The following is a 19,205-nucleotide window of genomic DNA, read 5'->3' as shown; positions in this document are numbered from 1 at the left end:
GTAAATCTCTAGAAATCTGTTGATCTTAACATCCCTTGTTGCCTCATCTGACTGATCATGCAAGGCCTGACACTTAACACTGTGCCATGCTTGCCAATGGTGCAGGCCAGTGAACGCAGATTGGCTTTTGAATTGGAACGTTCTACATTTAAAGAAACAAATAGCATTTATTTACTGTACAACTCTAGTTGCATTTTGCACCATATTGTGTATCCTATTTTAAACTGAAAAAAATATTTGAGGAAAGACTGCTCCTAAAAAACCCAATGAAAAGAGGATGGATTTGTATCTACAAACATGCATACCATTAACCTGAAACATGGTACTAGAATATTATGTTTTATTTGTTAAAGATATGATTTTGAATTATGATACGTTACTATTGAAGGAACATTTGAGATGATCTACAGTTTGATGCATGCAAGATACTTGGCTTGTAGTAGCAATTACATTCAAATGAATAGACTTTTCTCCATGAGAGCTCAATGTAAGCTGGAAGTCATTAGGAATATCTGCTTAGAGACGAACTGACACATCAATAAGACCAAAGCGGGAACCCAAAACAACAACAACGGCATCGATCACTCTGCATCAGCAAAGGATGGTGCAGAAATCTCACAGTAGCCATCCTGGAAATAGTATTTCAGTCTTCATTACAGTTTCTAACCAGAAGGACGCCTCATCTAAGAGCCATCAGGCTGGGAAGAAAATGGACTGAATGCAGATAAATGATGATGGAAAGGGAGGAAAGCCGGTCTGAAAAATGAGAGTAAAAGGTTAAGGGAGAGTAGAGGAAGCGACCACAGAGAAGAAGTGGAAGAGAGGGTCCGGACGTTAAAAAATATAGAACTAAGTGTGGGACAAAATGAGAAATACTGTGAGGGGTTGGCAGGTGCAGCACAATGTGGAATCACAATTTCAAATAAATAGGAACTTTGACTCATCCTACAAAGAGAATCCTGCAGTTATGTTTTCCTTCGAAGATGTTGTTCGAAGATGTGGAGCAAACAATATGGTGGATACGTGCAGCAGCTGCATTAATTTCTGTCTGTTTTCTCGGAGTATATGGCTTCTGTCCATACTGACGGTACCAACATACCTGGTAATGAACAAGGACACTGAGTGCCATTCCATTATTAGCCCCTACAGACTGCCTGCCTCTAATGATCTCCAGAGACGTGCACCCAAATGTTGGCATGTTTCCTGCTGTTGGTGCTGCATTTACCTGGCCGGATGTCCCATGTATATTAATGATACATGTTAATAAGTGGGTCTCTACTGTTTGCAATGTGCTCGTCTCATGACTAATGTGGACGTCTCAATTTTTTGTGTAATTGTGAATCTTCCCTGCTGATGCTATTGTCATGTTATGATGAATTGGCTTAAGGACTTCAGTCAGGCTGAGTGGTGATTAAATCTTCATTACTGCTTCTGGTCAGTCCTGCTCTACATAGATTGCCAAGAAACCCGATTCTTCTTCATTCTGGAAGAAGTCCCTGACTGATTTAGGGCAAAAACGACAAATTGCAGCTGAGAATGGAGTGCACAAATAACACTCTCAATCTCTCAGTTAAGATACACAGCACTCCAAGATCAAACATGTAACAAGTCAACAATAGCACATAGCTGGCTTGTTTTCCCTTAAATCTGTGAATGTCTGTGCTCATCAAATGACTTGAGAGTAAATACAAGCAGGCTTGTATATGTAGTGTTTTGTTTGTTTAACATTTTTGGTTACTTTTGACTTAAAAAAATTTATGTGAGGAGAATTTTAACAAGAATATATATGAGCAATATATACTACATGAAATGGTTTATACAGTGATGTCGTCAGAGATTTATTTGCCATGAGGTGCCATGTTGAAGTTCCAGTGACCCATACAAAAGAGTCCAAGAGCAATGACACCAGATTTAACAAATTCACATCTGAGGTCTTGTAACACTGACGAGTCACATCGCACCAGGGAGGTGCGCACAATTTGGACATTTACACTTAGGGGTGTACTCACTGTTGTTACCCGTGGTTTAGGCATTAATTGCCGTGTGTTGAGTTATTTCAAAAGGACAGAAAATTTGCACTATAGTACAAGCTGTACACTAACTACGTTTGTAACAAAGGGTCATATCCTTAGTGTTGTCCACTGAAAAGATTTAAAGCGTCACAAAAATGTGAGGGGTGTATAGTGTGGATTTTAGAGAGATACTGTACATAGTCACATTGAGACATACAGGCTGTTTTCATCAGACATTTTCTCAGCACCCTGGACAGCTATGCAAGTCAGCTCAAAATTTAATCTTCCCACTAAAAGCCCAGTGAATAGCCTTTCATAAGAAAGCTCTAATTGACCTGCCTTCAGCATACTGCACAGACTTTATAACTGGGACATGGCACAGACACTGTTCCATATTAAACTAAAAAATTGCGGCTTCTCTTTATAACAAATTACACTAGTCATTCTGTCATTCAAGATGTGAGCTTGCCAAATGGAAAAGCTGTCGCAAACCACTATATATTTATCTATATAAAAAAGACTGACCCGTTTCACATCTTTCATAAATGTCTCACTGTAGCTAGTCCCAAGGATCTCGAACTGTACGTGGGAATTAGAGCCTTCAGCACGGAAGTCCATCATTCCTGTGAGGCCACTGATCCTTCCCTGTAGCAACAAAGACAGAATAAAAGGCAGTTTTAGTGGTAAAAGAAACTAATTATTTTATTTTATTTATTTTTTTTATTTATTTTTTTTACATTTCCTTTACGTTTAGAGGAACATGTTTAGTTCAGACTGGAAAAACAAAATTAAATGACTATAAAAGTAAGATTCAACAATAGGGATGATAGTGGTCATTAAATACACCATGGCCAACATACAGAATCTTGAAAAGGCAAGATGAATACAGTTTATAAATCATCTGGATCTTCTAATAGAAGTTAATAAAGACATTTTTAGATAAACCTATGTTCAATAGATTAACAGTTAATGAATGTGGCAATAAATTAAACATTCAACAGAAGTTGATTTTCCCCTTTTATTTATTATATCCCAGCATGTCCTTCTGTCCATTTGTTGATGATCGATGACATTGCTTTTAACTAATTACATTCCTTAATTTTATTAGTTAGAATATCCAATGTATTCTCTCCTTTGACTAAATATAGCTATACAATATAGCTTATAAAAGCTCTTTACTAGAGGCTATTTGGGTATAAATTATTAGATAACATGACCACATGTTTTGAATTGTGTTTTATCTAAATTTAGAGTCAATTAACATATAAAATCAACTAAATTACAATTATAATTTTTTTTTTATGTATGGAAGTTATTTATCTGGTCATGAAATGAAATTCAAAGTGGTCGGTCAGATCTTTCTGAGCAAATTACCTTGCATTTCTCACCCTGGATAAAAAGCATTGTTGGATTTTTAACAGGACCATTGTGACCATTGTGTTGCAGAAAAAAATGAACATAATTTGAAGACAGATTACATGTGGTTTATACAACAACAACAACACCAACACTATCTTATTTCTTCCGAACACACAGAGCCATCTTATGTCACATCTCAAATTAAACCAGCATGACTCTGTGCGACAATGAAAAATCCCATTATTAGATTGAGATGGATGAGATCAAACCCCTCTCTGGTATTCAGGGCTTTATTTCATTGAAAAAAACTGAGAAGGCTACATAAGTATAACAAGATCAAAGCCCGGAAACTGGCATAAATCCATCCTGAAACTAAGGGTAGAGGTCATGTTCAATAATCAGCTTCCCCTGGAGCTATTCAAAATTCACTGAATTTCCATGGCCAGCAGTGCAATTCATCTGTTATCCGAATGTTAGTCCGATTGTACAACTTTTATTTAGATATTTCATTTTACCAATGAATGCATCCTAGAAATCACAGATCTCTTTTCAAAAGCAAACCATGCCAAGATAGCAGCAACAGTTCAAATAAAATGCTCAGAAAAAAGCAGTACATTAAATACAGTAAAAGCATTCCAAGACACACTTGTACTCAGTGATGTATACTTAAGAGCTTTTAATCAGGGTATAAAAACTATTAAAGGATACTACATTTTAATGATTAGGCTCAGACTGAAGACTGTTTCTAGATGCATTCAATGCTAAAAAATGAAAACCACAGCGACTAAATCACAGCTCTGTGTGATAAAAATCACCCAACCTGGAAAGACAATAAGCAGATGTATGAATTGCTGTGCTAAACCTCTATAATCCATGACAGAAAAAAGGTCAATCCAACCATTTGAGATTTATAAGAAAATAAAACAAATACTTATTTCTGTTGATAAAATCCCCAAAATGCTTCTGCTTTTTCAAGATGCTGGACGGCCTCTATAAAGGGCAGGTTGTCAATAGGGTAAACATCCAAAGTTTTTCACATCTGGCAAATACTGTATATTTGTTGATCAATCCTTAAAGTTTCCTTAGACACCACTGAGCTTGCTTTTCCTGAAGTACTGGAAACCATGGCTTTGATTCTCTGCATTTATAAAAAGTTGTTGGGTCACAGAGCTGGTCTTGTAGTCTTTTAAAAAGTTGTTGAAAATACTCTAAGGCCTTTGAAAGAGTATGTTTCGTAGCAGCATATTAGTTATGTAAATAACGCAAAGCACCCAGAATTGAAACTTGTGGGACCCACTTATTAACTTACAGGTGAGGCTGAGTTAGAACCATCTACATTAATTGCCTATTGTTCTACTAATGGGATAATAAAAGAAAATCAACATTTAATTCCTTCTTTAGAAATAACATCTTTAGGATGTTTTGTTAAAATTCACTGATCAACAGTACCAAAGGCATTAATGAAATTCAAAAATCCAAAGACAACACTATGTCACCAATACCCTTTTAACATAATTGATGGCCTTCAAAGCATTACTAGTAATGCTAGCAAAACCTGATACAATGAGCAAATCATCTTGTTAGTAACATATTTCCCTTGTCTGCTTTAAATTTTTATCCACAATAGACAATTTTAATACTGAAACTAAAATGAGAATAATGTGTGCAGTTCTCACAACATTGCAGCAGTTTAGTTTGGTAAGAGAAAATAGTTGACTTTAACCTTTTGAATGGTGTCCAGCATAGACCATCCTCCATTCCATGGCTTTGTGGATTTCCTCATGCAGTTTAGACTGGCCATGCTGTGCCACTTTCTGTCCTCCAGTTTTCTATAGAAGGCATTTGCCAACATCAAAACACTGTCATAAAGGTAGAGATTGGATACCTGTCGGAGAGAGGGAAACATTCAATTTAAGAAAAGCGACTCCATAGAACACAAAAGATTCAACAAAGAAACATTGTTATTTTTTTTTGGGACCCAGGAGCCAATCCCTTTAAAGTTCTGAGTGAAGCAGAATAAGAGGAGGTTCCTGTCATTCAGTATGGCTGCAGATTGCAAGATTGAATTGAAAATGTTTTCAGGTTTGAATAAGAACATCTTTCCTCACTTAAATGTTTGAGAAGTTTTAAACAGATGTATTTCCCCTTCAAAAGTCCCACCTCCTCTCCTCATTGGTGTGACAATAACTGTAACACCAATGTTTTTTGTACTCTATGGTATTCTAGGTCGGGTCAAAGCTTAAAATCCCACAAAAAAAAACTATCCTTGGGAATAATTTTGGCTACAGGCATCCAGTTCATGACCTTTTTATAATTCCTGCTCCAAACCACTCAGTGGTAAGACATTCTCAGAATCAGCTTTACTTGCCTACAGGTCGTTGAGTCAGGAGCTGAATCTACAGTAGGTGAAATTCAGTTCAGTACGTCTGAGGTCACAGCACAGCTATTTGGCTCTAAATTGGGTTTGAACAGCCATCTTTCACCCATTAAAGTACTCAGATTAATGATTTCAATGCCATTACTTGATATGTTTAACGTCGTTTATGCATTTTGGGTGTACACACCACCTGGTTTTGCCATCTGTGTGTTGTGATGATTAACCGGGAAACAACATTTCGGTAATGCCATAGGGAATCAGCCCTTCCTATACAGATTGGTGTGTCAAACAAAAAGCCCAAAACCATAAACGAAGAAAAACATAACTTTTCCACCTCTTTCAACAAAATATTTCAAGTCTCCTCTTGAACACCCTCTTGCCATCTCTGTGTGATTCCTGAAAGGACTGAGGTGGCCCTTGCTTGAAACATGGCAGCGACAAACTGATTTTGCCCCTTTTTGGGCATGTCCTGGTTTAAGTTAAATGATATTTCTAATGACACGGGAAATGAGGCAACAACAACTAGACATACTTTGGTGTATCAGTTGTTTCCTGTCAGTTCTAATGTGCTAATAACCCGCACTGCACAGATTATGTTGAAAATTACACATCCCTGCACTTTAGACGTGGGTACTTTCAGTGGTGACGCGTAATAATACAAATAAAAACTTAGATGGGTGCTGCATCATCAGTCTAAAGGCATATGCCTGTGCTGTTGTTATATACTGGAGATACATATTTATTGGACTTAACTCGCCTATTAGTTTTATCTTTAAAATGGCAGATGTCCAACAGATATTTAATACGTTGAGCTTTATCTGGGTCCTGTTGACTTGCACTCCACTCCTTCTGGTCCGTGATGCCAGCTTCAATTATGCAACCGTACATCTGTGCAGAACGGCTGGCATGTTGGGTGATTTATCAACAGACCAAAGGTTTAGAGGGGTTCACTTTGTTTTGTGAAAGAGGCTTTTCAGTTCATTAAACAACAGAACAAGTAAAGATACTGAAGACTCAGGGAAAAGAATGGCTTTTGTAAATAAAACGGTGCGGCTAATTCTTTTTTCAATAATATTCTTTGTCAGTGGTTAGAGCTCTGCTGAAGAAATAGTTAATACAACACGTATAAAGAAACAATTGACGGGATGTTGGACTTTCCTCTCCAAAACATTTAAGTTTGTGTCATATTTCTAGCTTTACTGTGGTATACTGATTTTTAAGTGTTTTGGACTTCAATTTCAGTAGAACATTAATTAAAACAAGCTTTCATAGTATAAGATAACAATTTACTTAGTTATGCCAGTAATTCCCAGGAAACACTGCTGCAGTGATTTGTATTCATAGGCATCCATGTCTCTCATAATTATCTTGCCAAGGGAGTTTAATATACATTCAGTTGCATACATAATCAGTTCATATTTGTAATTTTCTGACAGTCAGCAGCTGCACCATGGCTGAATGCTTATACTGTATTTCGAATAGAAATCAAAGCCTAAAAAAATGTGTGGAATTAAACATGACTCATTAAAGAAATTACTATACTGCTTCTATTTTATGTCTTTCCTGTTCATCATATAAAAGTAACACACTGCGTGTATGCTTTGCATTCTTTAGTCTAATTTTCCTGCTACTAATGTCAAATGTTTTATGTAAATTAACACAAAATTTAAGTCAGTACTTCACTTTGGATGTTTCTGTAACCCTTGCCAATTTAAATATATTTAACTGGCCAAATGAATCCAGGGCATTTATGGTTTTTCATGCTTGTGTTTTAGGATTTCAACAGGGACCCATAAGACAAACACAAAAGATCCATGAAGTGATGTATTTTTCCTAATGCATGACACAGTGTTAGTACTGAAAGGAACAAGAGTCCATGATGACAGACTCAGGAAAACAAATAATAATTTACATGTAATACAGTGTTATAGACAGGACACTTGCCTGACTGGCCTCACTCCTTTTATTTACTAGTAAATGTCAGTTCTTTCATCAAAGTATCCCCTGGATATTTTTTGAATTTGTTTGGGTATTGAGATGGCTTCTGATGGCTTAAAATAAAATAATAAAAATAATCATAAATAAATGGTAGAACTTGAAAACAGAGATTTTCTGTCAGTCATAGTTCCAGTCATATCCTTTGAACATTTTAAAATTGTTTCATAAAAGCACCAACCTCAATGTATTTACTGGGATTTTATGTGATAAACCACCAACTAGAAGTAGTGGTTTGCTAATATCAACAAATCAGAACTTCAAGTGTGGGACAGAGGAGTAGCTACAGGTGGGCCTGGATGGGCTTAGGCCCACCCACTTTGTATGAGGGCCCACCCAATCAAGTGGCTTTCCTTTAAAGAAAATAAAAATAAGGGATGTCACTTAAAGTCATCATAACAATCACCATAAAGTAAAATAAAATGAAGCAGAATAAACTGTAATTTATGCTTGTCCCAAAAACAGCAAGCTTCATGTTCTAGTTCTTAGTGAACCAGCGGTGAGAAAGTCATTCGCCTAATAGCCACAGGATTGTAATGAGCCAAATGCAAGGAGATGCTGGAAACATCACATTAAGAGAAACCATCAGCATGTGAAGGTGGTATTATTGTCATATGTGCCAAATGGGACATTCCTCTTAGGGGGCACAGTGAAACAGGAGAGTGCCAGATTCTGTGGTGCTCTGCGGGTGCTGCGGGGCTGTTCTGTCACCTTGCGCTTGAATTCAGGTGCAGCACGATAATGTCGATGCATACTTTCAAGTGTCATTTTTAGGGTTTTGTAACATTGGGAGCTTTAGCCCAGACCCCTTATTCCTTTTCCTTGCTCTTTAAAAAGCGCTTTACAGTCTATATTTATGGATTTTCCCCACAATGTTTATCACTCGTCTGCAGTGCAGAATTCAAAAGGAGAACTGTTTCCTCTCCACTCAGCACCTCAACCTGGTATCATTGAACATAAGTTATGCTGGGACCGGACAATCAGTTCCCAAATAGCTTATTGTTTTTTCTATAGCTATCAAGGCTGTGTAGAAAGGTGAGCCGTAGTGAAGTGGAGAGCTCAAAGGACTGCGCCCATGCTCATAGAATTTGGGGTTACGCTACATAAATAAAAGAGCTATTTCCTATAATGTTTTTTTCCTGTAGGCTTAAGACTATTGCTAGTGGGTTTGAGGCGAAGCAGGAGGACATGCTTCACTGGGTCCGCTTGTAGCACAACAAACATAAAACATCTGCTCGGAGAACAGCTTCAAACTCAGCCTTCGGCATACGTAATTACGCACTTAGAGGCGCCGTGCGCAAATGCATGGGAAATAATGTCTGGTAGGGGTCGAGGTTGAGATGACAAATCTGTCGCTCTGAAAGGTGACGACAAAGGTTATGAAACGTAACAATCTACAAGAGCAGGAGCAGATCACAGGGGGAAATCAGCAGCTGGATCATGCGTAATGACGCAATGTAACAAGCCCAATATACTTCAAGTGCCGCAGTAGAAGGTAAAAATGTCTGACCACAGAGAGGCTTGATGCAACTCAGCTATAGTGAGACTGACGTTATTGACCTACGATAATAGGTAAACCAATAGAATAATGATAATCAGGTGATTCATTACATTGATGTGAATCTGATTATTCAGATGGCGTCTTTATAATTAACTGTAATATTTTCTTGTTAAAGTCAGAAAAACAAAATGAAAGTATTTATTTAATTTTTTTCATTTATGTTATTGAACCTTTTTTTTTTGTAAAACGTCTTCTGGCACACCAACCATGTTTTGCCCTTTTTAACTGTTGACTGTAATTTGGTGTGTAATTAGAGAAATGAAAATAGCAGAAGTTTAACATTAATTAAAAAAAAGTTTTGTGCGTTCTGGGCGTCTGGGTTGATGAGGCGACGGCGGCCGTTGTTGAGTGACATTGTGTTCAGAAACGGAAATAATGACTTTTACAGGCTGCCGCAGTTTAAATGATCCAGAAGTTAGATAAAAGATAAAAGTGACTAGAAAGAGAGATTTTGAATGAGGCTGACCAACAGACCTGGACCGCCAGGTCGTTATGAATTGAGTTTAAACACATCTGATCCTTATATTAGGCAAACGGTGTTGAAACAATCACATAGGCTGTGATACCACGGGAAAACAATAAAGTGTCATTTTCTGTTTTAACCCACTACCTGAACAATGTGGTAACAACTCTTTTTTTCTTTTCTTTTTTGCTTTTTAACGAAAGTTCAACATTTTTATGTCCACAACTAGATGGCTAGAAACAAGACTATGCCCACTGGATTTGCTGCCCCTCCTCAAAGCAAGCTCCGAGCATAGGGGCTGTAAGTGTCTGCCGGGTGAACTATTTGGCACGTTACCTGCCAACATCTGCATCCATGTGAGCCACTTAATGAAACAAACGTTTAGTCAGACCGTCCACATGACAGATAATAAAGTCTGGATTTACAGCGTTGTTTTCAAATCAAGTTGCTAAATGTCTCAGCTCACAGGTATCCTGGTGCCACTGTGACAGCAGAAAGTAGCGGCAGGCATTGCTGGCAGCAGAAGATTCCAGTTGCAGAAGGCTGATGTTAATCAACTGGGAGAAGTTTTCCCCTTAAGACTGCCCCTTTGCATAATGAGGCAGACGTGCATAAAGATATGGAAAAGGACTGGCATAAATAAATAGGATGGAAGAATTAAATGGGGTAAGAACTATAGACAGGAATAATAAAATAGATAAAGGTATCAAAACATTGACAGAAATAGATACATTTAAAAAGTAATTAATAAAGCTGCCAATTATAATGACAAAATAAATAATGAAATGGTTATTAAAAAGAGGAATAAATAAGGCAATTAAAACAGATATTTACATGTATCATTCTACAATTTAATTGCTACTTACATCTATTTATTTTTGTGTATTTAATTTATGCTTATATGTTCATTGAGCTTGTATTTATTTCTGTATATATATTTCTATATTTATTTTGTGAATATGCCAGAGTCAGTACTCCATAGGTCCAAGCCTACATTTGTGGCATGGCCTAAGAAATCAATCCAATCTGAATAAGCTTGAGCTACTTTGCAAAGAACAATGACCCAAAAAGTTCCAATGAAATGCTGCTAACTTGCAACACTTTTATGGTCACATTACAATAGTAACATTTTCATTCCTAAGATGGTGTGTGGTATTTTCTTCCATCCTTTTACCTCCAATGACTGCAGGTAGCCTTCCTGTGGGTCACACAGCAGGGACGAAATACGGTGATTGTTCCTCATGCAGCGAACGTTGGTGTCCCGCCACAGTGGAAAAACTTGACGTATGATTGTCATCCGCCCCAGCGAGCTGTGAATCAGCTCCATTATGTCTGCATCGCTCACCTCCTGAAGATGAACATAACAGAGAAGTTGCACAGTGCGCAATCATGAAGAAATCTGAATGGGGGTTAGTCTTGAAGGATGTTGTCTGTGCTGTCTATCAGCGGCTAAAGCTTCAGAAGGCATTCGAGAATGATGCAGAATAAATGAATGAGCTTCAGCAGGTGAAAATAGTACAACTGTTTGGAATATCAACTTGCTTTTTCAGTTTTCATTTCTACATAACAGTTGAAACAAAACTCTAGCAAACACATCTAGATCATTTTATTTTAGGCCAAAGGTGTCTGTTGCTTTTCCCATCACACTGACAAAATGAATGTTCATATATAATGTTTGCTCATAGTAGAACAGGAGACTCCTGGTTCCCTTTGAGTTAGGACTGCACTGTCTGAGGATCAGATCCATATTCATGAGACAGAGCAGTATGCTGCTGCCTGCTAAACTCCAGAGCAAGACAGTGGTCAATGTTGAGGAAGACAGCAAGTCTCATGAGAAACACTGGATTCATATACTACCTGACAAAGCTGTGAGGTTACTCATGGGTTGAAACTCAAGCAGCTACAGTCTAATGTATTCCTGACCACCCATACCTTAAAACATGCCCTCAGTCCTTGTTCGTAGTCAGATGCTGATCTGTAGAATGACATGAAAATGGCTGTGGACGAGAGGCTGGCAATGTTTGGAAGGTACAGTGGAAAAGTAATACCAAGTCAGGATGTGAGATGCTGATGGACTGCTACCAAAGAAGATGACCGCTGCAACTGAGTCAAAAGTAAGATTGTACAGATATAAATGGTTATGCAATCTAGTTGCTGCCCCCTTCAATGTACTTTTTTCACTGTGAACAGATGTTTTTCATTTGAATTGCACAGCAAAACTGTCACATTGAAAGTACAAGGGTTTTGAAATGTTTCGTCATGGTCTCTTTTTGTACATCATAAAATCTGACATTTTCTCAAAGTTTGAGACAGTCTATGTACACATTTGTGTTCTTTTCATCTGAATATGAAAATCACTTATTTTTTTCTACATCTACTGTAGGTATCTGAATGTGTTACATTTTTTTTAGATCCTGTTACTGTGCACCTTTTTTTCTTACTGATGATGGAGGAAGAAAAGTTATGATTTTCTACATTTCTTGCATCATTGTCGTCATTGCACAGTGTGAGGTAAAGACTCCTCAGGAGGTATTTTACTCATCTATTTTTTTCCTCCGACTCCTTCTGACTCCTCAAGACCAGTCAGGTGGAAAGCATGAATATTCATGAGTTGCTGCGACACATTAATCAGACAAATTATGTCGCTTGGCTCACCGAGCTGAACCCCTATGTCCAAGTTAATAACTAATAGTTCCATCCAGTTCAAGTGTTCTGTCATAATCCCAGGTGACATTTTTGTCAGAACCTGACCCAGCAATGAGCCTGACCAACAGGATATAGACCTGAAAACAGGCAACTCATATCCTTGGCGTGACAAGAAAATACAAACGTGTCAAAAATGTTCCAGTTTTGAACACCACGGTGGTATTAAATGTGAACTTTTCGTCCAAAACTTTATCAAAATACTCAATTACTTTAGGATACAAGGATTCATACTGTGCAAGACACCAGAACCACTTTATGGATCATTAATTTAACTCTGCATTGTACAAGATTAAAACAGCACATGAGTCAAATCACAATATTATTTTTGACACAGGCAGATTATACACAAACTGCAGGTAAATCTGCAATTATGACATAATTACTTCAGCTGAGCTGCTGAGATCGCTGAGAGCACCAATAGAGCACAGTCATGTCTCAATGACAGCTGATGACAAAAATACATTAATCAAATCAAGTTTGGCTGACAGGCTAAATTATCCCCTTTGTGTGTTGTATTCCATGTTATTAATCTTTTATGAGCAATAAAAAATACCAGTAATTATGACAGTTGATTAGAAGCTATGGTGCTTTTTGAAACTGCACACAACTGAGCTGAGTGGGTTTTAAAAATGAAAAACAAAGTACAGTGTTAATGTCATTACTTTCACTTTCTCTTGCAACAAACCATATCTATATTGAGAAAAAAGGATATCTGTCCAAAACCTTTCACTTTCTAATGCTAATGTCTGGTCAAACTCATTCTATCCTAAAATGTAACTATACAGGTATTTAAAACATCAGTTGTTCTTATATCACTTTGGGTGACAAAAGGATGGATTTTTTGTTCTTGTTTGATTTGCATGACAGGCGTTCTTATTGTTAATAACGGTCTCATTTTCTCTCTCTGTTCTAAGTCTTAATGTGAAATGAATTTTCTGCTTGTGTAGTTGCAAAATAAACAAGTTTCATGTTTCTTTATAAAGCAATTGTGCAATCACTTAGGTGTTCAACTCAGCATGTCGATGTACTGGAAAGTATTTGCAGTCAGTACCCAGACAGGGCTTCTTTTTCAGCAGGAAGCATTAAATCATCTGGCCAATCAGATGCAGTGATACCACGGCCATTAAAGCTTTGGTACTTTTGGTGGTTTGGGTGGATGCAAGGTCCTGCTGAAAAAGAAAATCTGCATTTAAATGAAACTCACCAGCAGGGAGATCAACCTTGGACATGATAAAACACGGAGGACAAACAGGTGGGGCAGATGACATGGCTTCCCAAATTGTCAGTGCCTACTGAGACGTTTACCTCAAGCTACTTGGGTTCTTTCTTTCTCCAACCTCTGGGACTTTCCGTAGATTTCCAAACGAAATGCAAAATTACATTTGTGTCTCAAAAGAAGACCATGTATCACTGAGCAATAGTCCAGACCATTTACTTCTTTGCGTGGGTAAGACAATATTAAAATCTGCGGTTCAGGAGTCACTTTCAACAAATTAGAAAATTAGAAAATGTTGAAAATGAATGTGTGATTTTTACTTTTTTAGTTTAAAATCAATTATATAATTTTCTAACCTATTGTATGTAGATAGAAGAAGTTAGATACCTCAGATTTAATGCATCCTGTTGATTCTCTTTTATGGCGGTTTTAGGGGATGTCAACGTTTTAAAATAATTTTGAAATCATGTAATTAAATAATAATAATAATAATAGTGTGTCCAGAAAGAAGCAGGCTTTCTGTTACAGCTTATCAATGCATAAAAATCTAACTTTTTATACATTATAAAAAGTGATGTTTTAAAAAATATTATATAATTCATAGACAACAGCTGCTCTGTGTTTTCCTAATGTTTAATGCAGATGCCATCTTAGGCACTTGAGTAGAAGGCAGCAGGAATCCCTTTTCATTCTTAAAGACAATTTCTGTAAATCCAATATGTTCATTTAGGGTCATGAACTGCTGAGTAGTCGCATGAACTTTTGACATGACTTCAAATATGAATTGTGAAACTGCCTGGGGAAGGCCAGTCCAGAAGGTTTTTATGCTTGTTCCACATAAAACAAGCACTGCTTTAAGTGCCAGATGACTATTATAATATGTACATATAAATGTGCATTTGTAAGCCATTATGACAGAGAGAACTATCTTCGAGCACATAGTCACAAACATTTAATTGCAGGTGAGGTTTTATGGAACTCCAACAACTATAAAGACTCTTAAATATTGTTAAATGGAATATGACTCTGAAATCGAGGCATTTTTTATTGGCTCATTGTTGTTAAATCTACTCAGTAAACCTAATTGAAAAGATTTCATGATACAAATGTCAATATCTTTGGGTAGAAAGATAGTGGTGCAACAGACTAAAGCTCTTCTAGTATAACATGTCAAGTATGTGAGTAGTGCACCTCTGTTGCACATCACTTTCTATGTAAGAAAAATGGGCACAATGGTTGAGCAAAGCTGATATATTTTTGAGCCAACAACCGGTTCTTAACTATTTTTACAGGTTAGACTGCATTTTTACAAAGAGCTGTCATTGCACAAATGCAGCTCTAAACAATGATGCAACCAAGACTATGAATGCCGAGTTCTAAAATGGGTTAGTACTCAAAATATCACCACAACCTAGTGGAGGTGGCACGGGCTCTAGTGATATTAATATGTCACAATCATCATCTCTTCAAAGCAAAGTCCCACTATGCAATTGCTGCCATTATGTGACTTTTTCTGGCAGAATAATTCCAAGCTATTATGAAGCCTGGATGTAAATAAGAGCACTTTAAACTTCAAACCTTGCATTTATTACTAAGACTCCTATTTTCAAGTATAAAAGGAAATAATTGTACAGTCATTGACCTGTTGTATTGAGAAATCAGATAAATAAGACATTGTCAGGGTAGCTGACAACACAGTTTTAAACAGTTAAGCAGACACCACTTTTAAAATGGTTGTGTTGCAGTATGTTGGATACTTGAGAAATAAGAAGTTGACAAAAGGACATGCAGGTTACAAATAGGCATTAATAAAGAAATGAGACTCGTTAGCGGTTAGCAGCAAATGTAAGCGTCAGCTTTAGAGCTTCTTATTTTACTACAAAGGTCTTTGTGAAAACATGACATAGAACTTTATATTAATATGGACACATCAAACCTGGACTGGAATATTTCACACTCATTACAGATTCTTAGAGTTATCTTTTGTGATTCCTGAAACATCTTATTTGTGAAAACCAAAAAATCTTTTTTTTTTTTTTTTTTACAAAATATTGCACAAAAGGCCATCTTGTTCTTGTGAACCAAATATCACACATTTCATGTATTTTTATGTAAATGTATAAGAACTTGCAGTTTAAGTAAGCTCTTCTGGACAGAATAGGGCCAGAAAAAAAGTTAATAATTCTTTATGCTTGTCGTAAGATTAGGCTATACAGACCTAACCTGTGGAAATAGTTAGAGTGACCATTATTATTTAGGTCTTTATGTGTTTTCATAAATAAAACAGCCAAATTGCATGATACATGTCCAAGTTTATCGAGATGGTACACATACCTAGTGTTATTGAAATATATAATACTTTTGTGTTTTAATCATGTATTATTATCAAGCAGTTGGGTTACCTAAGTTTTTGTTTTTTTTTACTTTGTGGCCTGGCAGTACACATAGTATGGAGTCTGCAGGGTCATTGGCCAGGCTATAAATTCACCCACCTTCTTGTGGGATACCAGGGCAAGTAAGGGTCACATGGTGTTTCATGGTTGGTAAGCTTCACAAAGCTTTACATTGTTTTGGAATGTTCATCTTGGTAGACTCCTAGAAACATCTGGCAAATGTATCAAGAAACCTAATTGTATTTAAATGTATGTATATTCCAAGTGTTTTGTCTCTGATGATTTTTTTCTTCCTTTGCTGCCGAATTTACAAACCGGGTGAGGCGGGCCTCAGTGAAGGAGACAGGAAGATCGTGAGGCCGCTTCGACACTAGTCAGTTCCAAAAAGTAAAATGTTACTCAAGAATTAATTCTATCAGGTAAAAAGCCTAGAAATTAAGACATAATTTTCTAGTTATGCTTAGCTTAATATTCAAAAGCAAAATTTTAGCACAATTTTATTGGAATATATTTTTTGGGTGTTCGGTTTGGTTTGGGTGAAAATCCCCCCAAAAATTTTTTTAGCACAAGTGTGTTTGTTGGCCAAAGAGGTTAACACCTAAAATGAGTAAGCTTATAGTATGCTGAAGTGGAGAAACGCATCACATAGATGCATTCACAGAGGAATTTTAAAATCCCAGAGAAACCGATTAAGCCAATTATTTAAAGACAGTCATGAGACTAACAAGTGAATTGATACTGAAAAAGGACAATTGTAAGCACAGTGAAAACCAGTCTCTGTACTTGAACTGCTTCTGAGGATTTCATCATTGTGATGGAGAATGAATTACAGTCCGAACTCAGCAGGTCTCGGTATAATGCCAGTTGGGGACACATTAACCTCACTGATAACTGAATCACTAAAATGAATGTAACTTCTGTAACATTTAGATAAGATGACGCATAAAGAGAGTTCCATTTTAAATGTATAACCATGAAAAAGAATGTCTCCTTGGGTTACCACTTCCGAGTTAATTCATAAATTTTGACATTTAAATTGGATTTCTGCATGGATGCTTATTGTGGTTAATGACATGAATCACCTCAACATCAAATCTAAAGTTCTTATAGCGGCAATGTTATACAGTCATTTCAATATAATTGAAAATTAGACATTTCTTCACTGGACAGACAATGTCTTAAGTAATGCACCTACTAATCACCAAGTGTGGAGTGGCAAAAATGGCATCAGAAGAATTGTTTCCATCTCAGTGGCTCGATAGACATTTACCTATCATCAGTCATATCGTGACTGTCTTCTTCCACTGGGTCACAGCAGGCACAGTCACCTAATCCATCAAACATTTTCAAGTGTCATTGTCCTACCTTTGAAAGGGGAAGAAAACAACAACAAATCCTTCCACGATATATAATCCATCGGAGTCAACTAGACGTTGTCAGATGTGGATTGCTGTGCTAGCAGCTGCAGCAACCTGGTTTAGTGGGTGGTTTACTGAGATACATGTCCGCCCATTATCCCTGTGATCTTTGGCTTACATCGCATCCTGCTGCACTTCATGGCAAAGCATTTTAATGTTTTTTTGTTTTTTTTGGGGGGGGGGGGAATGGGATAAGGACTGAAGGAATAAAACAGTAGCCTTTAGATCTACTACTTTGGTTTAAAGTCAAGCTAAATAATAATATATGTTGCAAAACAAGTACACATTGCAACTGTTCATATATATTTAATAAATATATAGTGCCTTGCAAAAGTATTCAACCCCCTATCCAAACATAGAGAGTTGGCATTAGCCTGCTATATCTGCCAACAACTCCTTCATCAATGTTCTTTAGCATAAATCTAAAGTCTAGAGTTTTGTTTTACTGTGTAGCCAAATGTAAACAGTAAGAAAGACCTTCAGAAACCACTTCCCTTGTTTTAGGCAAAGTATTGTTAGATCATTATATCATGTTTTTGAAAACAAGTTAACCCCTGTTGGAACAAAGGGCTGTCCAGAATCGTCTAGATGACAAAATATCGGTCTCGATTTGAAAGAGAGAACAACATTAAACATGATTAGTTGTGTAAGAATTTGGTATAACATAAAGATAATGCTGTTCTTCACTAGGGCTAATAATGATATATATCGATAAACATTTGGTTCAACAGAATGAAAGGGGGTCTATATAAAGTTCAATGGCGAAACAGTTACCCTTTCTTTTGCATTCTAGCCTATAATGTAGGTTAATACTACAGTCATTACATTCTCCTAACCAATCAAAAACGCAGACCCAGGAATGATCAATCACAAAACTTCAGAGAGTTCATAGAGCATGTTTTTTCCCCCCTTTTTTAAGACTTACAGTTTTTGTAAAAAGTAGGTTTTAGTTGAATTCAGTGTCCTTTATTTAAACATAGGTCATTAAGCAACAGCATAAAATGTCCAAGGCTGCACTTAAAATATAGTTTTGAATTTTTGATAATTATCGATCAATATGATTTCCATTCTATCGATATGCTTTTTTTTATATATATATATATGATCCAGCACTATTCTTCATTAAATAATACTGATTGTGTTTTGTATCCCAGTTGGTCCATCCAACTGACCGGATATATTATTGATACTGAATGTCCATGCATGCCACTTAAATATAATATCCTCCTCAATATCTCTTCCAAGTAGTTATTTGTGATTGCATTTTTGTATAGTTGATATGGTCATAATGAACTATTTATATATTGTGATTCTCAATTTCGAGACACGTATGCTTCTTTTTAATTACAAACATACTTGGGGATCACCGCAGAAAAACAATTAATTAATCACAACCTATCTGTTAGTTTGCTGTTCAAATGTGAACATTGTATTCATTAACAATGTGTTCATGTACATTTTAAGTTTATTTTTTTAAAAGGTGAAAGCAACAGTGAAAGAAAATCTAAATGGAACAATAAACATGCTCTAGTTACAAGGCAAGGGTAATATTTCTTTTTAATTTCAGTTACACTGGCTTGTGATTGCACTAAAGCTTTCCATCTCAATTCCTCTCAGTGTGAACTTTTATCAGATTTTTGCATTGACAGCTACATTCATCATACCACATATTACTGCTGGTGGCAGATTTGCATAAAGGGTTGTC

The 19,205-nt window shown here is 36.6% G+C and overlaps 1 protein-coding gene across 3 annotated transcripts in view; it reads right to left on the bottom strand.

The window, feature by feature from the left end:
- Positions 1-19,205, bottom strand: part of grid1a (glutamate receptor, ionotropic, delta 1a) — a 347,515-nt gene that overhangs the window by 47,470 nt on the left and 280,840 nt on the right. For all 3 annotated transcript variants that reach the window (XM_036126094.1, XM_036126093.1, XM_036126092.1), the window contains exons 6-8: positions 10,942-11,115; positions 5,095-5,256; positions 2,538-2,657 (exon numbers count right to left, since the gene is read on the bottom strand). In XM_036126094.1, coding sequence (XP_035981987.1) covers positions 2,538-2,657; positions 5,095-5,256; positions 10,942-11,115 — 456 coding nt within the window. The remainder of the gene's footprint in view (positions 1-2,537; positions 2,658-5,094; positions 5,257-10,941; positions 11,116-19,205) is intronic.

Source organism: Fundulus heteroclitus, chromosome 22 (genome assembly GCF_011125445.2).
Source record: "Fundulus heteroclitus isolate FHET01 chromosome 22, MU-UCD_Fhet_4.1, whole genome shotgun sequence".
Lineage (NCBI taxonomy): Eukaryota > Metazoa > Chordata > Actinopteri > Cyprinodontiformes > Fundulidae > Fundulus > Fundulus heteroclitus.
This window is presented reverse-complemented; position numbering and strand designations above follow the sequence as displayed.